General features: G+C 42.7%; 1 protein-coding gene and 2 long non-coding RNA genes across 3 annotated transcripts in view; 1 reads left to right on the top strand and 2 right to left on the bottom strand.

Moving 5' to 3' along the window:
• Positions 1–13,124, bottom strand: part of LOC117282164 — a 31,184-nt gene extending 18,060 nt beyond the window's left edge. The window contains exon 1 of the long non-coding RNA XR_004512809.1: positions 12,814–13,124. This is a non-coding gene — a long non-coding RNA (uncharacterized LOC117282164). The remainder of the gene's footprint in view (positions 1–12,813) is intronic.
• LOC111862352 (serine proteinase stubble) overlaps positions 1–18,330 on the top strand; it is a 56,758-nt gene that overhangs the window by 16,361 nt on the left and 22,067 nt on the right. Inside the window, exon 2 of the mRNA XM_023847666.1 lies at positions 2,846–2,931. Coding sequence (XP_023703434.1) covers positions 2,880–2,931 — 52 coding nt within the window. The 5' untranslated portion in view covers positions 2,846–2,879. The remainder of the gene's footprint in view (positions 1–2,845; positions 2,932–18,330) is intronic.
• The window catches only part of LOC111862366, a 2,861-nt gene continuing 1,851 nt past the window's right edge, over positions 17,321–18,330 (bottom strand). Inside the window, exon 2 of the long non-coding RNA XR_002842417.2 lies at positions 17,321–17,869. This is a non-coding gene — a long non-coding RNA (uncharacterized LOC111862366). The remainder of the gene's footprint in view (positions 17,870–18,330) is intronic.

Genomic DNA, 18,330 nt, shown 5'->3' with positions numbered 1-18,330 from the left:
TTCCTGCTTCATGCTGATTCCTTGCTTGGCTTATTTTTCGACCGTGAAGATGGAGGTGACGTATTCCATCGAAATGTCGATTAATTTTTAACAAACTACAAAGCATTACGTCACTGAAGCTAAACTCTTCATAATCATCGCTATGAGACCAGATCCTTCACTGAACACTGCCAATTGTACAAACTCCGTGGCCTGTAGTTCGCAAGCGAACTATACTGACCCAGCGACTGCCACTTGTCTGCGAAGTTAGTGCCAACTTTTGCGGATCACACTTTGCTCACTCAGTGCGTTTACGTGGGTGTACAGTTGCATCAGCGGGCGGTTATTTGCTTGTGAGAGACTTAATTAATCGCTTTGTCTTCAATATATTGTCGTCCGTTTTCGCAATAATCAGAAAAATTGAGAGGTAGTGAGGTTTTTCGACAGAAAATAGAAACTAACAAATTCCGGCCGATCGTAAAGCCTCAACTACGAATATCGCGCAGAATGGCGGTACTTCAAACGGGATTTAAACCCGCGGCTCCAGCGTCCATGCGAGAGAGATGCACTAACGCAATTTTAGTATTCCAGCGTCCATTCAAGTTTCGTATTAGGGAGGTCTTGTCTTCGAATCTCGGCCCAGGATAAGCTGTCCTGACTTCTTCGAGTTATTTCTCTGTTCAAGGTAATACTGAGAGTGTACCCTGAAATATGCAATGATCGTTTCTTTTCAGGTCCCTATAAATCTGTTTTTCATGCCATTCCAGGCGTGGAAACATACAGTCAGCTTATCGCAAGTGCCGACCAAAGAAATTTGGCTGGTGACTATATTTCCTCTCGGTATTCGGGAATGAGCCGGTCACAGTGGCCGCGCGGTTATAAGGCATGAACTGTCTTCGCTCGCTCGAACAGCGGGATCGTGGGTTCGAATCCCACTCAAGGCATGGATGTCTGTGTGTTTATTTTGCGTTTGTGTTCTGTGTGTAGGTAGCGGCCTTGCGACAGACTGATCCCCCATCCAAGGAGTCCTACTTACTGTGAATAGAATTAAGAAACTGAAAATGCCGCCAAGGTTCAACAAAAGGACGGTAGAGCTGTAGATAGATAATTCGGGAAGTGAATTTTTTTACTCTGGTCATCTCATTCAGTTATTTGTATCACAGAGGAAGCGGTGAACCACATTCAAGGAAGTTATATCAGTGTCATGATAACTCATAACAGTTTGTCTTTCAACTTAGATTTCCGAGTAGCTTATTCTAGGAGGACGTTTAGGACAAGCATTACGGCAACAGCAAGAAGATTTTGCGTAGAAAATACTGATACTTTCTTGGCGACCAATGTATTTATCTGTCCTGATTTTCAAAACTTCGCACCCTTCTGTCATCCTATCATTTCAAGGTATGTAACGCACGGGACTGAAGAAACGTTAAATAACTAACAGTATATTACGTAAGTGCCGGTCACGGTAGCAGAGCGGTCTAAGGCATGAATTGTCTTCGCTTACTCGGAAACCGTGATCGTGGGTTCGAATCTCACACAAGGCATGGATATTTGGTATATATATGCGTTCATTCTGTGTTTATGTTGTCCTGTGTTTAGGTAGACGCCTTGCGGCGAGTTGATTACCCGTCCAAGGTGTCCTACCATCCATAAAATGATCAAGAAATTGAGAGATCAGCCCTGTGCTCCAAGGTGGGAGTAAGAGGAGGAAAGAAAATNGGCACATGAATCATGTGATTGGCGGGTTCTGGCGTTAGCAACGGTGAACCTGTGGATTCCACTACCAGACAGTTATGTACACTGTTGATGGTAAAGTAAAAAAAGTAAAGCTATCCCTTTACCAGGCCGTGAAGGCCCATAGGGTTGTGAGACGTTGAGGGTCCCACATTATCTAGACAATCGGCTCAAAAATGGCGGTAAGGTTGTCAGCCTTGCGCGCTGGCCGCGCTTTACTCCCCAGGAAAATTATTTAATTAATTCCTGGTACCCATTTCTGTTAGAGGCTGAGTAAACCCCAGGGCCTAGTCCGGCTGGAAGGATTAGGTCAACTGAAAAAAATCCAATGACCTCATCGGGACTTGAACCCGCGACCTTCCGACTTGTAACATAGCCCCTAAAACCGCTACACTACCGCGTTCTCCCCATTCTAAGCTCAAAGCCTTTGTAATTGAAAAAGTTGCAGTTAAATAATTAAGATAAAAACCAATTGATACTCACAAGAAACAATGACTGTCAGGAACATTTGTAAGCGCTACATGTTTTCTTTCAAGAAGGAAGAGGTGGGCAGGGCATGTAGCACGAATGTGTGAGAAAAGGAATGCATATAGGATATTGATGGGGAAAGCCAGAAGGAAAGAGACCAGTTGGAAGACCAAGGCGTAGGTGGGTGGACAATATTAAAATGGATCTTAGAGAGATAGGATGGGATGGTATGGATTGGATTGATCTGGTTCAGGATAGGGGCCAGTGGAGGGCTCTTGCGAACACGGTAATGAGCCTTCGGATTCCATAAAATGCTGTGAAATTCTTGAGTAGCTACAGATTTGGTGACTCCTCAAGAAGGGCTGAACTCCATAAGTAAGTAAATACATGTTTCCTGGCTGGAAGAAATTTTCTGTTTACAACCACTGCGTCCAGAATTACTCCACCCAGTCTATTTTCCATTGTGGACCGGCGGCTCTTTCCCCGAACCTACAGGACACGGAGTGAAAATCTGACCACTACCCCCATCTAGTATAGAGTTCTAGAATACATGGATCTTTACATCCACGCCCCTTCACGCCTTCATATCTTGGTGCTAATGCACGGATCACCAGATGCGATGGCTCTGTGAAACAGTGTGTGATGGTAAGTTTTTGTGTTGCAGGTAGGACAAGCTGCGCGCGGCGGTGGGTGGAGCGATGAGGCTGGGCCTCGTGTTCTGCATCGTCGTCATGTTGGCCAGTCACTCAGGTAAGAATGTGGGCCACTATACCGTTACGACCTCGCGTGCCTGTTAACCCTGCACAGTAGAGGTCTGGGGTTCCAGAAACATTTAAACTAATGAGGACAGATATTTGATTTGACAGCGAAACAAAGGGTCTCCAACTCAGAGGCGACAACATGTCACGTAACTCTCTGGATAATACCGAACGTAATGAGGTTAGGTTGACAGTTTGCGATGTTTCATAAAAGAAAATATTTGTGGTCTAGACAGGTTAACTTCAGTTGTTAAGACAATTAAATTATGGAAGTTACCATTGGCTGTTCATGTAGATATTAAGTTTTCGCAACCGTCAACACACGCTGCGCATAGCAAAACTCGCCACGGATATTAATTACATACCTTCAATTGTCTTTAAAATAACACAGTACTAGATTTGTTCGCACACTGAAACACGTTTAGGCACCAGTCTCTTAGTTCCTGTGATTGTCTGCAGTTATAAAGTTTGCAACTCAGTATTGTATGACACGTGCACTATTGAAATTTACTGTTCATTATTACTAACTTTTGTTTTGAAGTGATTGTCATACACGTGTGTTATAACTTTTGTTTTATTATTTATTCTTGGGGGGTGGAACTGAGTTCCGTGGCCCTGTGGCTGCAGATTGACCTACTTTATCACCCCCCCTGATAATGGTGAGGGAATTGATGATTTGGGATGATAACAGGCAGCAGAAAAGTGAAGTACTCGAGAAAAGGCTCTGCCAATTCCATCTTGTCCACCATAAATCCCATGTAAACTGCTTTAGGACTGAACTTAAGGCATATGTACTATCACAAGCATTGTAAAGGTGAAGTTGTCCCTATGCTTAACTAATTAAGCACTACGCCACGAAGGCGTATGGGGAGTGGATGAAAAGATCCACATTTTCTTGACCTTGGCACTAGCATTAACATGTAAAAATGGCTGATTATACTAAATTATATATATGTGTAGTTGACAGCTGAAGCATACGTAGAGAGATAACGAAGGTAAGAAATGCATTAAGAAGGAAATATGTTGGAAAATGGAATGAAATGAGACGTGTCTTGGTGAAATATACACTGAGGGTGAGACGGAAAGGCAAGGACTTGGTTAATAGCGGTGTTGGGTCTTTAGGTTCTGCTACCAGAAGTTTTTATGTTTGTGACATAAGCAGCTGTTCTGTTAGCAAAACAGAGCCCTAGACACGAAGTACGTATATGATGCCAAAACGTTCGGGAACTAAAGCCTTCTCTTTTGATTCAAGCCTTGATGAGAAATAGTATCTTCAAGGATGTCACTCAATGTAGTGTTGTAGAAGTTTGCCGAAGTTTCGAAATAAGTTGCTTCAGTCATCTTCAGGGTCGAAGTGTAAGCCTCTAAAACAATTAGCAAGAAGTAGCAAGTTGAGTGCTCTGCTTTCTTGGCTCACCTTCCGACCTTAAATATGGAGCCAGTACTTCCCTCCGAAACGTCTATAGACTAACACCAGATTACATGACGTCATATCATGGAGAACTCCGTGGCCTGTAGTCCGCAAGCGAACTATAGCGACCGCCGCTTATCGGCAAAGTTAGTGCCAGTTTTAGCGAATAGAGGGTCTCGCGTGGTCAGCGCAACAGATCCCCACGGCCGTTAATTTCGGTTTTCTAGACCGGATATATAAGGGGCAGTCAAAGGAAAACGGGTCACCACGCATAACTCACACGGCGCGCAAGTTGGTAACACTGGAATTTGCTTACGGTAAGGACAACTGGTGGGGACTCAGGAAAGCACAGTGACAACATCCCCTTGCACACGAGTCGTTTGTTTATTGTGCTGGAAGTAAGGTTAACGCTACGTGTGGTCGTCCGACATCAGTAATGGAGGCGGGTAAAGAAGAACAGCGAAGTGTAGTGCGCTTTTTGACTGCTGAAGGAGGAGGATGAGAAATTTATCGTCGCATATCTGTTGTTTACGGCGAACACAACATGTCACGTTCTGTTGTGCTGGCGTGGCATAAGAGATTCCGAGAGGGACGTGTGTCACTGCAAGATGATGGTCGCCCAGGACAGGCTCATCGTGTCATCACTCCTAATGTTATTGCTGCGTTGGATGGTCATATCCGGGCAAACCGACGGATCACTGTGGAAGAAATTAGTCTTTTGATAGGAATAAGTCACGGTTCCGTACACGCCATTGTGACAAAACACCTGCTGTACCGCAAAATCTGCGCGCAGTGGGTTCCACTTCAACTCACGGAGGAACAGAAGACTCAGAGAATGGCTGCATCACTGGGTCGCTTGCAACGATACCATGAGGAAGAGTATGCTTTTCTGTCCCGTATTGCCACTGGGGACGAAACTTGGTGCCACCATTTTGAACCCGAGAGCAAACAGCAGAGCCACCAATGGAAACACGTGAATTCTCTCCCATCGAAGAAATCCAAAGCCGTACACACAAGTTCCAGTAAAGTGATGATTACGTTCTTCTTCGACTGCAAAGGCCTTCTGCTTGTCGAATTTCTCGAGCATGGGGCCACAATCAGTGCACAGTGCTATGAAGACACTCTGCAGAAACTGAGACGTGCCATGAAGTCAAACGCCCTGGAATGCTATCGAATGACATTAACCTTCTTCATGATAATGCGCGCCCCCACACTGCCAACTCTGTGAGGAATACGCTACAGAGATCTGGTTGGGAAGTGCTTCAACATCCCCCCCCCCCTACAGCCCAGATTTCGCCCCATGTGATTTTTACATTTTTAGAGACCTGAAGAGAGACGTTCGTGGACATCGGTCCTCGTTGTCCCATTGGTCCTCGTTATATAGCCTCGCGGCGGACCGCACAGAAAACACCGCTTCCAACAGTACTTCTGTTGTAGCGTGACGTCCCTGCTGTCGCGGGGAGGTGTTTATTGAGCCATCGCCTAGCAACGGGTGATGTATTTGGTAATGCGGCATGGCGTGTTCCATTGTTGCGTTCCTGTTTATTGTGTCACTGCCTAGCATTGCCTGCCTCTTTCATTCTACATGTTACAATATGTTATTACAGAACTAATGTAACAACTGTTGAGAAATCAGTCTCATCAATTGTTACATAAGATTTTTCACTATTAGCTCCTGCTTCCTCCCGTATTACTTTACAGCCCTATATGTTACCGAATGAGGCGTCGAGGCTGTTGTTTAACGCCATCTCCAACTATTAACACACACAAATAGTCAAACAAACCACATTCTTTATATAGAATAAAAAACTTCATATATCCTCCATAAATATTAGCAGAACTCACAAAAAAGACACGGTACAATTAAACGGAGGACTGCCAGCTTGTTTATACCGAACTGCATAATTTAGTTCATGCATCTTATCAACGCTGGACATTTCGTTGCTCTGGTAACCCGAAACTGCGTAATTTCTGGCCTTTCATTTTATATTTTCATTCATATTCACATATATAGAATAACATGAAAGTAAAACAGCCATCAGTGATGTATGTTGTTCATTTCATGTTCCAAGAATATTTGTCGTCCGGTTCGAAAGTTTTAAAGAGAATAGAAAAACACAGATAGACCTATATATGTGCATCATAATACCAGTAATTTTGGTCAGATATCCTCAAGAAAAGAGGCAACGTGAGAAGATAATATTTAAACGAATCCGAGACAAATGGACTGTGAAGGTGCAGACTGGATTTAATGGATCAGAAGAAGGTTCAATGACTGACCTTTATGAACAAGTGATGGACGTTCAAATTTCGTAAAATCAGCGAATTACTTGCCCTACTGAATAAACTGTTCAAGAAAGACCTTCCAACATGAAGTTACATGGAAGCTTTGGCTCCGTCATCATAACCATAACAATTATCATAGCATGTTAATCATACTCCGTGTCTCCCGACTCCGTCTCTCTTAGCGCAGACACTTCAGGCTAGCCTTCCTGTGTTCGACACCAGACAAAGCTACTACCGTACGTCCAGTGTCTGTGTGCTGTCACGCGGATTTTAATTCCCGTACGAAATTAGTTCGTCGTTTCTCTTCACGCCGATCTGTAATACAGTTACATATCTTCTATAAGCTAAGCTGGCTATCCCTGTAACAGGCCGTGGAGGCCCACTAGGTTTGTGAGACATCGAGGCTCCCACATTATCTAGATCTAGACTATGGTTCACAGATGGCGGTGAGGTTGTCAACTTTACGCGCCGACCTCCCTTTACTCCCAAAAAGATTGCTGGCACTCATTTCTGTTAGAGGCTGAGTCGACCCCAGGGCCATAGTGCGGCTGGAATGAATAGGTCAATTGAAAAATCCAGCCACATCATCGGGAATCGAACCTGACCTTCCGGCTTGTAGCATAGTGCCTCACCCAACTACGCTACCGCGTGCCCCTATAAGGTGGTAGTCAACGAAATTCGTAATTACTAGTTCTGCCTATTTCATTCTTTAATAACAATACATAACGCGTATCTTTCTTATTAATCGTCTTCCCTTACTTTATGTAGCTGGGTTATCTCAGTCAGTACAGCGGTGTGGTACGGGCTGCAAGGCCGGGGTTCGATTCCCGTTAAAAGGGATTCTTCTTTTCTCCACAGCTTCCAGACCGGCTCTGGTTCCCACCCAGCCTCCTATATAATGGTTACCGGGGGCTTTTTCCCCGGGGATGAAGGGATCTGAGCTTGAAAGTACCATTCACCTCCATCCACTGCCTAGGTCAAGAATGGTGGGGATGTGCCTCCACTTCTCAATGCGTCTTCATGACGGGGTTCTTAATTAATTAAGCATAAGAAAAAAATACCTTTTACCCTTATTTTATAAATTAAGGCATGCTTATACTCAGTGGCGTGTCGTGCATGGAAGCAAGGGAAGCATGTTTCCGTAGTTAGGAAACGAAAAGAAAAGAAGTCATATACAAATAATTCAATTTGAATAATAAAGATGTGAATATTGTCATTTGGCGCGTGTTCCTGCTCAAGGCCACATGCCTCCTCCTTCTCCCTTTAACTGCTTGGTGGGACGGACAAGTTTCATTTCATTAATCTTCGTAATAATTCGTCTAATTCGAAGGGCAGAAGGGAAGCAAATTTCGGTTTGCTGGCTAGACCAGCGAAGGAATGTATTCCTTAGATGATTATGTGAAAATTAACTGTTTATGTGTGATTTCAGCCTTGTTGGGTGTTATAGGTAACATTAAGTTTTATTAAAATATTTTAAGTGTATATTTATATGGCGTAAGATTGTATCTGTGATCGTATTTTGACGCATCAGAGGAAGCTATCCGCGTTTAGGGAAGCAAGTCTGATATTGTGGTACGAGGCGCAGGGGCGTGATTAGACTACACGCACAGGCAACAGCTAAAATGAATGCTGGCAGACAATGCGACTGCGACTGTGCAGTCGAAAGCCTTTTAAAACGGGGGTTTAATAGCAGGGACTTTTCTGAAAAGAAAATAATTATAGAAAGAGGACGACCGACATGAGAGAGTTGCCAGAACTTAAAGCACAAACCAAATTATGTGTGAGGAAATTTAATTTGGAACAGAGTGGCTGTCCGGTTGCCGTAATATAGGAAAATTGTTTTGTTGGCCATGCCTATTGTTTCTCAATGAAAAAAATTGTATGGAACAAGACTGGGTTTGGTGATATCAAGAACCTTCATAAAGCATTGAAACGACATGAGAACTCTCAGACTCACATTATTTCAACAATGCAACTTGTTATGTTCGGGAAATCTCGAATTGACTGTCAACTTGACAATCAAAAGGGTCTGACGATACTATAGCAGAATGAAAATGTGAAAGAAAATAGAGAAATAATGAAACGCTTGATTGACATCATCTTCCATTTAGTAAAGTGGCAACTTGCCCTCCGTGGTCATGACGAAAGCGTGGATTCTATCGACCGAGGTAATTATGTGGAATTAGTAGACCTGTTGAGGAAATATAACCATAAAATCAATTTTTACCTTGAGAACAGTACAGTATTTACAGGTTTATCGAACAGAATACAAAACGACCTTATTGACTCAATAAGTAACGTAAATTTTGGTGAGTTGATTGCTATCAGTTCGTTTATTAGATACCACTGCTTCCCTTACCAAAAATAGTACCGCACGCCACTGCTTATACTAATGAATAAGTGCCATTTTTACCCGAATATTAATTTTGGGAACATCCAAGTAATTAGATAAAACAAATTAGAATTAACGTTTCATTTCAGTTTATTCAATGGCACTTGGAACTGATTCTGCCATTTTTTCTCACTCCTCTCGCTCCCACTTTGCAGCACAGGGCTGATTTCTGAGTTTCATGATCATTTTACAGGCGGTAGGGCTTCTTGGATGGGTGATCAGCTCGCCACAAACAGAATAAACACACACCAAACATCCATGCCTTGTGTGGGATTCGAACCCACGATCCCGGCTTCCGAGCGAGCGAAGACAGTACATGCCTTAGACCGCTCGGCCACCATGACCGGCGATTCTGCCATTGGTTCTTCGTTGTTTGAAGTCATTACAGAAGCACAGAAGCGAGAGCGCAGTCTTCATCATGACAGTCTGATTCTTTTGTTCAATGTGAAAATTATTCGAAATTACAAAAGTTCTGCATATGCATACCAAAAGAAACGTAGTATAATCTCACAAGGCGTAATGCGGCCTCTGACTGCTGACTGCTCACTTCCATATAATTAATAGAATTACGAGCAGTTAAGTTCTTTAAACGTTAATGCATCAGTCCCTAACCAATCGCAGGGGTTAAACTAAAAAATACCGCTGTTGACAAGACAGAGGCCTTATGGGAATTTGGAGGTTTGGTGAAACGCAACGGCTTTTGACACCCACCAACACCAAAGCTGCCTGTCCCCTGACTAAACAGAATTAAGTAAGATGTGTAGAAAGAGATTGGACATAAAATCTAGTGACGTATCGTACACTGCAATGATCTGGATGCCAGAAACTTGTTCCGGAGGCCGCTGCAGACCTCGCCTTGGGAAATGTGGATCTCTTTCTGTGGAGGCCACCGGATTTTTCCGTGTGTAAAAGTAGAAATGTAAAGTTGTCCTTGTGCTTAATTAATTAAGCACCACGCCAAGAATACGTATGCAGAGTGGAGGTATAACTCCACAATTCCTAAACTTGGCTTTAGATGGAGATGAGTGGTCAGCCTCACGCCACAGTCGATTTACTCCCGGGGAAAGAGCCCACGGTACCCATTGCATAGGACATTTGTTGGGTCCGAGAACCGGTCTCGACGCTGTGGAGTAGAGAAATATTTCTTGCCCCTGTCGAGAATCGAATCCAAGCCGTCCAGCCCATAACCCGTCGCTTTGCCGACTGATGTGTTCATTTGTATCATCTTTCTATAAACAAATTCAAAACTGCGGTGCACAATTCCATATACCGTGGTTAGCGAGGACTGACAGTATTTACTCAAATGATCAACAGATTCCATTTTATGGTATGCAAAGGCTCATTATCATGTTCACAAATGTGGGATATGAGGTTTTCGTAGCGGTGGTGATGTAGGATGTAAGTCGTATAATCTGCTGAAAGTCAACCGACATTTCGCAGAAACATATCGCCTTTTTGTTAGTTGCGTATTCTGTATTACGATATATCGTTAAATGAGAATTTAAAAGTGCGAAAACCGTCTCACAAAATCGCAATAAAAACTTTTTTCTTTCCTTTGGCCCTACAGCCCCAATTTGGGCCTTGGCCTACCTCCATGAAACTCTCCATTTCACTTCGGTTTTCTAGATCTTAGACATTCGGTAGGACTCCTTGGGCGGGTGATCAGCTCGTCGCAAGGCCTCTACTCTACTTGTGCACAAGCACTGAANCTGCAAGAGTACACAACAAAATACACTGTCAAAATTTTAGCTGCTAATACGCACTGCAAGTATTTTTTAAAAATTGCCGAAGTTACTCATTTTTTGTGTACGCGGAACCGCTTGTACAAGCGTACCAGAGGTTTGTACAGCCCCAGCTGTGTACTTGTCAGATTACGATCCATTTGTGCCGTGTTATCTCTCTACCGATGCACCGGAAGCCTAGGCTGAGAGTCAGCCGTGTTGCGTATTGCGTACTGCTCTGCTCTGCTAGGGATGGGCATTTCTCCAAGGGTCTGGCAGCCTATAATATTGGCCAAGTTCAGCAATTTTTAAAAAATACTTGCATTGCGTATTAGCAGCTAAAATTTTGACAGGGGATTTTGTTGTGTGTACTCTTGCAGTGGGGGGAGAAAAAAAAATCAGGGCAGGTTTCGACATGTCGGATCGGACCATTCCCTTGTTAAGTTTCTAAATATTTCTAAATAAATACTTGTCACGTATCCTGATTACGTGGCTAATAATTAATGAGTTCTGGATTAGATCAATCGATTTACTGGACACACTAGTCGTAACTACAAACAGTTATAACACTTCAAAATATCAGTGGCACAATAACACAAACTCTTGGATCCTCCTGGAACGAATTCGGTGGTTTAAATCAGTACGAAGCCAAGTCCAATTTCATAAGTCCGTAATTAAGTAATTCCGCAATCCAACAATTCCATAATTCGAGTCGAGTCTTACGTTATGAGCGACGGTCAGTCGGCCAGTTTGTCTTGGAATAAAGCACCCATCTGGGGCTTACGACCAGATTTTTATTAGTGCCAGACAGTTGCAGGTTTGTTGATGTGAGGCGCTCTCTCTGACGAGAGGACGAGTTTGTCGTTTACAATTGCTACTGGTCCTCGCCAGCGCAGTCATTCTGGGATCCGAATCCCGTAGGACTTGCCACAATATTTTACTGTTTCGGATTCTAGACTTCCCTTTTTGTCGCCTCCTACGACTCGCAGGGCTACGGTAGAGGTATTCGACCCCGCGTCCACAAGGGATTCCGTAATTCGTCTGGCAAACACGCCTGTTATAATGTTTCGGCGAACCGTGTAGAAGTCACCTCTTTCAGCAGTACAGTTATTGCGTTCTTAGTCGTTACTGTGCTTTGAACGGTCCGTTGCCGCGGACATCGGCTTTCAGACAGTTAAAAGTTACACTGCGTGTATCAGAACCCTAGTAACCGAAGTTCCATAGTTGACTGTGTTACCTACAAAATGTTTATCGAGCCGTTGCCTAGCTATACATTTTACAACATAAATCTGATAAAGTAAAGTAAAGCTATATCTGTACCAGGCCGTGAAGGCCCATAGGATTGTGAGACGTTGAGGGTCCCACATTATCTAGACAATCGGCTCAAAGATGGCGGTAAGGTTGTCAGCCTTAAGCGCCGGCCGCGCTTTACTTAACAGGAAAATTATTTATTTAATTCCTGGTACTCATTTCTGTTAGAGGCTGAGTGAACCCCAGGGCCATAGTGCGGCTGGAAGGATTGGGTCAATTGGAAAAAATCCAATGACCTAATCGGGACTTGAACCCGCGACCTTCCGGCTTGTAGCATAGCCCCTCAACCAACTACGCTACCGCTGTTAAAATACAATATTATATAAAAGCGCAAAAATGGACAAAACAAATTCGATTGTTCGGATCCCAACCACCCATTACATAATGGGTACATAATTACGTACGAGTATATGTAAGTTACCAGTTACGACACAAGTACCTGCCTAGTCAATTTCGTATTCGAGTTCTGTAATCATGATGTGGGTCTTCGGTATTCGTGGAATGAATTGGAATTGTAGTGTTGATGATTTTAGGTCGCAGGTACGGTAGAGCAGAGGAGATGTGCTTGGAAGTTTGGGTGATATCGTGGTAAATGTCCAGGGGCACGGGTTGGTTGGTTGTGTGTGTGCGCGTGTATGGTAGTATTATTAGCTAGAATGGCAGTTTCGTGATAAGAATATGGGTGGCTAGGCTGACCTTCACCGCCAGCACCTTCTCCTGAATCGCATACAATACTGCAAGCATCACCATTACCAGTTCTGCAGACTCCTTCCCGAGGCCTCGAAGTACCTATACATCACTGATCATTAAGTCAGATTCCTCCATTTATTTACACTTCACCAATGGTTGATGAAATTATGTTACAGACACCAGACTCTGTGCCATTGCCGTTATATTCAAACATATTGTTTGCAGTTACTTCACTGTCACTTGCAAACCAACTATTTCAACTTTCAACCTTCACAACACACGTCATGCTTACTGTTTTCTCATAATCCAGCGTACAACGTCGAGACCACGGATTAATAACCTACAGCGAGACTACTGGAGAGAATAAAACAGCTAGATCTACGCTACTGACATCTTTTGAATAAAAATTATCGATATAAGCAGTATAAAACCTTTGCGCGGTAGATCGAATCATAACGTGACATTTGTAACAGGGACTGTCTCGCTGGCTCAGTCGGATCCGTGGAGCGGAAGATTATTTTATCTCATGTTGTTAAACATAGGTACGACTTATCGAAAATAAACAGCTTAGCTGCAAGACTGAATCTAGGTACTCAAATAATACAGGCTTGAAACATAAAGATTTTTATATTTGTACGACACTAACAAGAGCAAGTCTACACCGTTGGGAAAACCTAAAATAGTTTTTTATTTCAGTTTATCATGTGTCATCAAAGATAAGCCTCTTTTGCGAAGGCTTACGTTAAATTTTAGCTTCATATAAAATATGTTTATATTCGATAAATACAAAGAAAAATAAATATCACCTTAAGATTTATGGTGTGGGCACCAAATACCAAATTTAATCGAAATCCGGTTAGTAGTTTGGAAGTTGAAACATCCGGGGCCCACAGGAATAACGTGGGCCGTACAATAGAGGCAGCCTGATGACCTTGGCAGCATTCCTAGTGTGTGAGTCATCACTATGAAGACATAATGGGAACGCTTCTAAGAAGTGCCTGTGGTGTAGGTCAAGAGGTCAGCTGATGGAGCCTAACCTCAACTGGAGCACCCAGTCCACATTACAGCAACCTACTTGACAAAGATCAACGTCAATTTTATCGCCCCTTTCCTCGGAAATTTAAAGTAACATTTTTCTAGGCGTTTCTCTGTATATTTATTTGATGATAGTGTGCCCTATTCCGAGTTAATTGAACGAAAATCTACGCCCTCGCGTCTTCCCCGTTTGAATATCATCTTTACATCTAAGCCTCAGTCTCCCAGACTGTCGCTCTGAGATTTTATACTACATAATTTCTATGCTGTCATTTCCCATACGTGCTACATGCCAGGCCCACATAAGCTCTCGTCTTCCTATTGAAACCAAATATTTATATGCTCCCATCTTTTCCCGCACGTGCTGCATGCAATACCTACCTCATCTTCGTGATTTGGTGGCAGTCACTCTCTCAAGGAGCTGACCCCTTTTTGAGAAGCCGCCAATTGTGCAGCTACTCAAGAACTTCCCAGCATTTTATGGAACCCGAAGGTTAATTACCATGTTCACAAGAGCCCTCCACTGATCCATGTCTTGAGCCATATCGATCAATACCATACAATACTATCTCTTTAAGATCCTTTTTAATATTGTTCACCCACCTATGTCTTGGTCTTCCTAGTAATCTCTTTCCTTCTGGCTTTCCCACCAATATTCTATATGCGTTCCTCTTCTCCCCATTCGTGCTACATGCCCTATCCACCTCAACCCCCTTGACTTGATCATTCTAATTATATCTGGAGAATAGTACAAGTCATGCATTTTCTCCAACCTCCTGTCACTTCATCTCTCTTCGGTCCAAATATTCTCCTCAGCATCCTGTTCTCATACACCCTCAGTCTATGTTCCTCCCTTAATGTCGGAGACATTGTTTCACATCCATACAAAACCACAGGCGAAATTATAGTTCCATATATTGATTTATTGTCATGCGAATGACATATATTATGAATTGTTTTCAGTATCAATGTTTGCCCGTTCTCTCGATTTTTAGATGCAGAAAACCTCTTCAGCACACTGTTTCTCATTTAGAGTGTCAGCATATCTAAGCTCACTACCGTCACAAAGCACAAGTCCGCACATTGACAGAGGACAGCACCTTTGATAGGCCACAGACCTGCTCCCGACGTGATGATTGTGACGCGTCTGTCAGATATCGAATCCTTATCTTCCTGCATACATGGCGCTTGTAAATTACGTGAAAAATTTTAACTCATCAGGATCCAAACTTTCAACCTAGCGAATTTAATTATTTCTTATTCAAGGTTATGTCAAGGTCGTCCGGTCTCCGAAGGCTGAACTGACCTCGGCAGGTGCTGCCGCCTAGTGGCCTAGGCACGTTTCTTACTTCCGTCATCTTCATTTCATTCGAGCATCTTTTTTTTATATATTTTTTCCTTGACTTCTGTACATTTTTCTTTCTCACCTTTAGTTCTTGGGTTTCTCCTGTTTTCTCTTTTTGTCCTTATTCCCCGATGTTTATTTTTTTTTGTTTCTTAATCATTTTGCCTCTATAGCTACTTGTTTTCTCAACACATTTTTTCTTTTACCAGCCTGTTACAGGATTCCAGTGGCTTATTTGTTTTTTCTTTCCCTTCTTTCATTTACTCCCTACGATTTCTTCGTTCCAGTATTTCTCTTCCTTTTTCCTCCCATTTTCCATCACTTCGCTTGTCCTCCATACACATATATTTGGTTCTTATTTTTCTTTCAACAGTTTCTCTCTGTTAATAATTTCTCTGCATCGTTAATTTCCTCCTTCTCATTTACCTTGGCCATTTCGCTTCCTTCTTGTCTTTAAATTGTCTTCTCATTCTGGCAGAGCAGTCAGTATGCATCTGCCTCACTGGACCAACACTGGTACCTTCTGCTTTCAGCACTCAGTATTTGCCCCTCATTTATTGAATGATGCACAACCTTCGCAAATACTGAAATACCACTAAAGAAACTAAAAGCAAAAATATTCTCTGCTACATAGTAGAATGCGAGAACGTGGTAGTGTAGTTGGTTGAGGCACTATGCTACAGGAATGTCGCGGGTTCGAATCTTGATGAAGTCATTGGATTTTTCAAGTGACATAATCCTTCCAGCCACACTATGGTCCTAGGGTCGACTCAGCCTCTGACAGAAATAAGTACCAGGAATCTTCCTGCGGGTAGAGGGCGGCCGGTGGGTGAGGCTGGAAACTTCATCGCCATCTGTGTGCCAATTGTGTACGAAATATGAGAGCCTCGACGTTTCACAACCTTATAGGCATCCACGGCCTGTTACAGGCCTATCTTTACCTTTTACCTTATAGAATGGTAGATAGTGAGAAGCAGTGTGACCTACTTGCAAATGCTAGGTGAAAGGAAGACTCAGGAATGGACTGTTGGATCCGAGGTTCTCACAGCTTTGGCTATAGCGCCTTGTAGTCCGTTGAAGGTCAACCGACGTTTCGGATAAATATGTCTCCATTTTAGCAGAGCTCTGCTTGGTTTGTTCTCCGACCACGAAGATATAGGCGACATGTTCTTCCAAAACGTCGGTCGACTTATAACGGAATACACGGCGTAATATCCAAGAAGACTGAATTCTTCAACAACAGGCTTTTAAACTTAGGCCTGCATGAGAGACAGCGAGCTTGGTATCTGGTATCGTATGGTTTACATCTTTGGATTCCAATTCTGGAATGGTAACTGTTCAAGGGACAGATACATTCATGAAGTCTGAAAAACGAAGTGATTGCTGTAGATGTAACAGATCCACACGTCCACAAACATTGACACTGTGTTCTGCTCGATGTTATCAAGAACAGAAACTGGATCTGTTATGACTGGCGCCCATAATCTGGAGGATTACAAAAAGAAATGTTGGCAGTAAGCATGTTGCAGCTTTGTTGTACCTCAACAAGGGTGTGCAGCAGAATTACTAATTAAGTTATGGATAATGTTGACATCACGGCTATGACGTTTTGAGAAGGTTGCTATAAATATGGAGCCGGGAATTCTCAGCCAGCATAATGACGGGCTACAAGCTGGACGGCTGAAATTCGACTCCTAGCAGGGACAACAGAATTTTCTCTGCTCCACAACTTCAGTGCCGGCTCTGGGGTCCACCTACACTCCGATGCAATGGGTCCAGGAAGCTCTTTCCCCGGAGGCAAAGCGGCACGTGCGTGAAGCTGACCATTCACCGTCTAAGGCCGAGGTCAAGAATGGTGGAGCTTATTTCTATTTAGTCATGCGTCTTCATGGCATGGTGTTTAATGACGGACAACTTTACTATTATAAACAGGAAATAAGCCTGGTTGCTATGGGGTGGGAGGAAGCGTTACATCGCTTCTGAGTCTCGTTAAGACCCCATCGAGTCTTCATGCAACAGAAAATTAACTGCACTGCATTGCAGCTTATTCTTATTTCTGTTGCATAAAGCCCATTGGCTTTACCTCAGCTGCCACTTCCTCAGGTCTTCTGACGGATATTCGGAAGAAAAGAGAGGGAGAAAGGAGGGGGTTAACTATAAGAAATACTTCAAAACATAATATGCATGTAAATTACGTAATTCTTTATTTAATTCTGATAGTGTAATAAAATACGTCATTATGTAACACGCATAAAAATGTTTCTATTTTTTTCCTCAGTTACAGTAGTATAATCAAAGATCATTCCTTTTCTTTTGTCTTCCTTTGATTGTTGTTTGCGATTAAATATATCTAGTTCTTTTTAATTACCGGATTTGGGAATAACGACACTTGAGCTGGGCTACTAACAAATTTGTAAAATTCTTGCCACTATTGCCAGCATTCTTACACAAAACTCTGGCTTCACTAATTCTACTCTCATTAGATTCCTTATGTTTGAAAATGCATTTCCAATGAAAAAAATTATTTAAGATAATGAGAATGGAGTTCTAGACCTCCGTGTATCCAGTAAAGCCCTGCAGCACGCTGAAGGCAGAAACGCAGTTTCTGTCTGAGAAGACTTATTTGCTGGATCCTCTTGTTAGTTGACTTCACTTAGCGGCGGTTTTTCAAATGCACCAGTCGTGTAGAATCGCTACATTCTCACCGCAGGATGGTCAGCAGAACTGTACTAACGGGATCTGAAAATAGTAAAAATACGACGAATATATCAAATATTTCGGCATACATTTCAAGAATTTATGGGGGACACGTGTATATTAATTTGTATTTTACATTAATTTTATTTAATAGTGTTATATTTTAGCGTCCTGTTGCACTGATTCATGTCCATTCATGTCCTGTGACTGCGTGTGTTATAACACACGCAGTCACAGGAGCAAGACACAACACAAAGTACAATACACGCATGAAAGTAGGAAGAATACTCCGATAGAAGAAAATAGGTGTGACTCGCGTATTGAGATACGACATAAGAATGACAAATCCTGAACAGTTTTAATATTTTTAATATTTAAAATTTATCAATATATATGACGAATATACATTTTATTTACTTTAGTATAAAGACAACAGGGCATGCAATGAAGTAGTTCGACGTACATCGAAAAGCACCTGAAGATGGCACTTTTGTGCTGAAACA

This window comes from Cryptotermes secundus, unplaced genomic scaffold, assembly GCF_002891405.2.
Source record: "Cryptotermes secundus unplaced genomic scaffold, Csec_1.0 scaffold674, whole genome shotgun sequence".
NCBI lineage: Eukaryota > Metazoa > Arthropoda > Insecta > Blattodea > Kalotermitidae > Cryptotermes > Cryptotermes secundus.
Note: the sequence above shows the minus strand (reverse complement) of the source record. Positions and strands in the feature narration are given on the sequence as shown.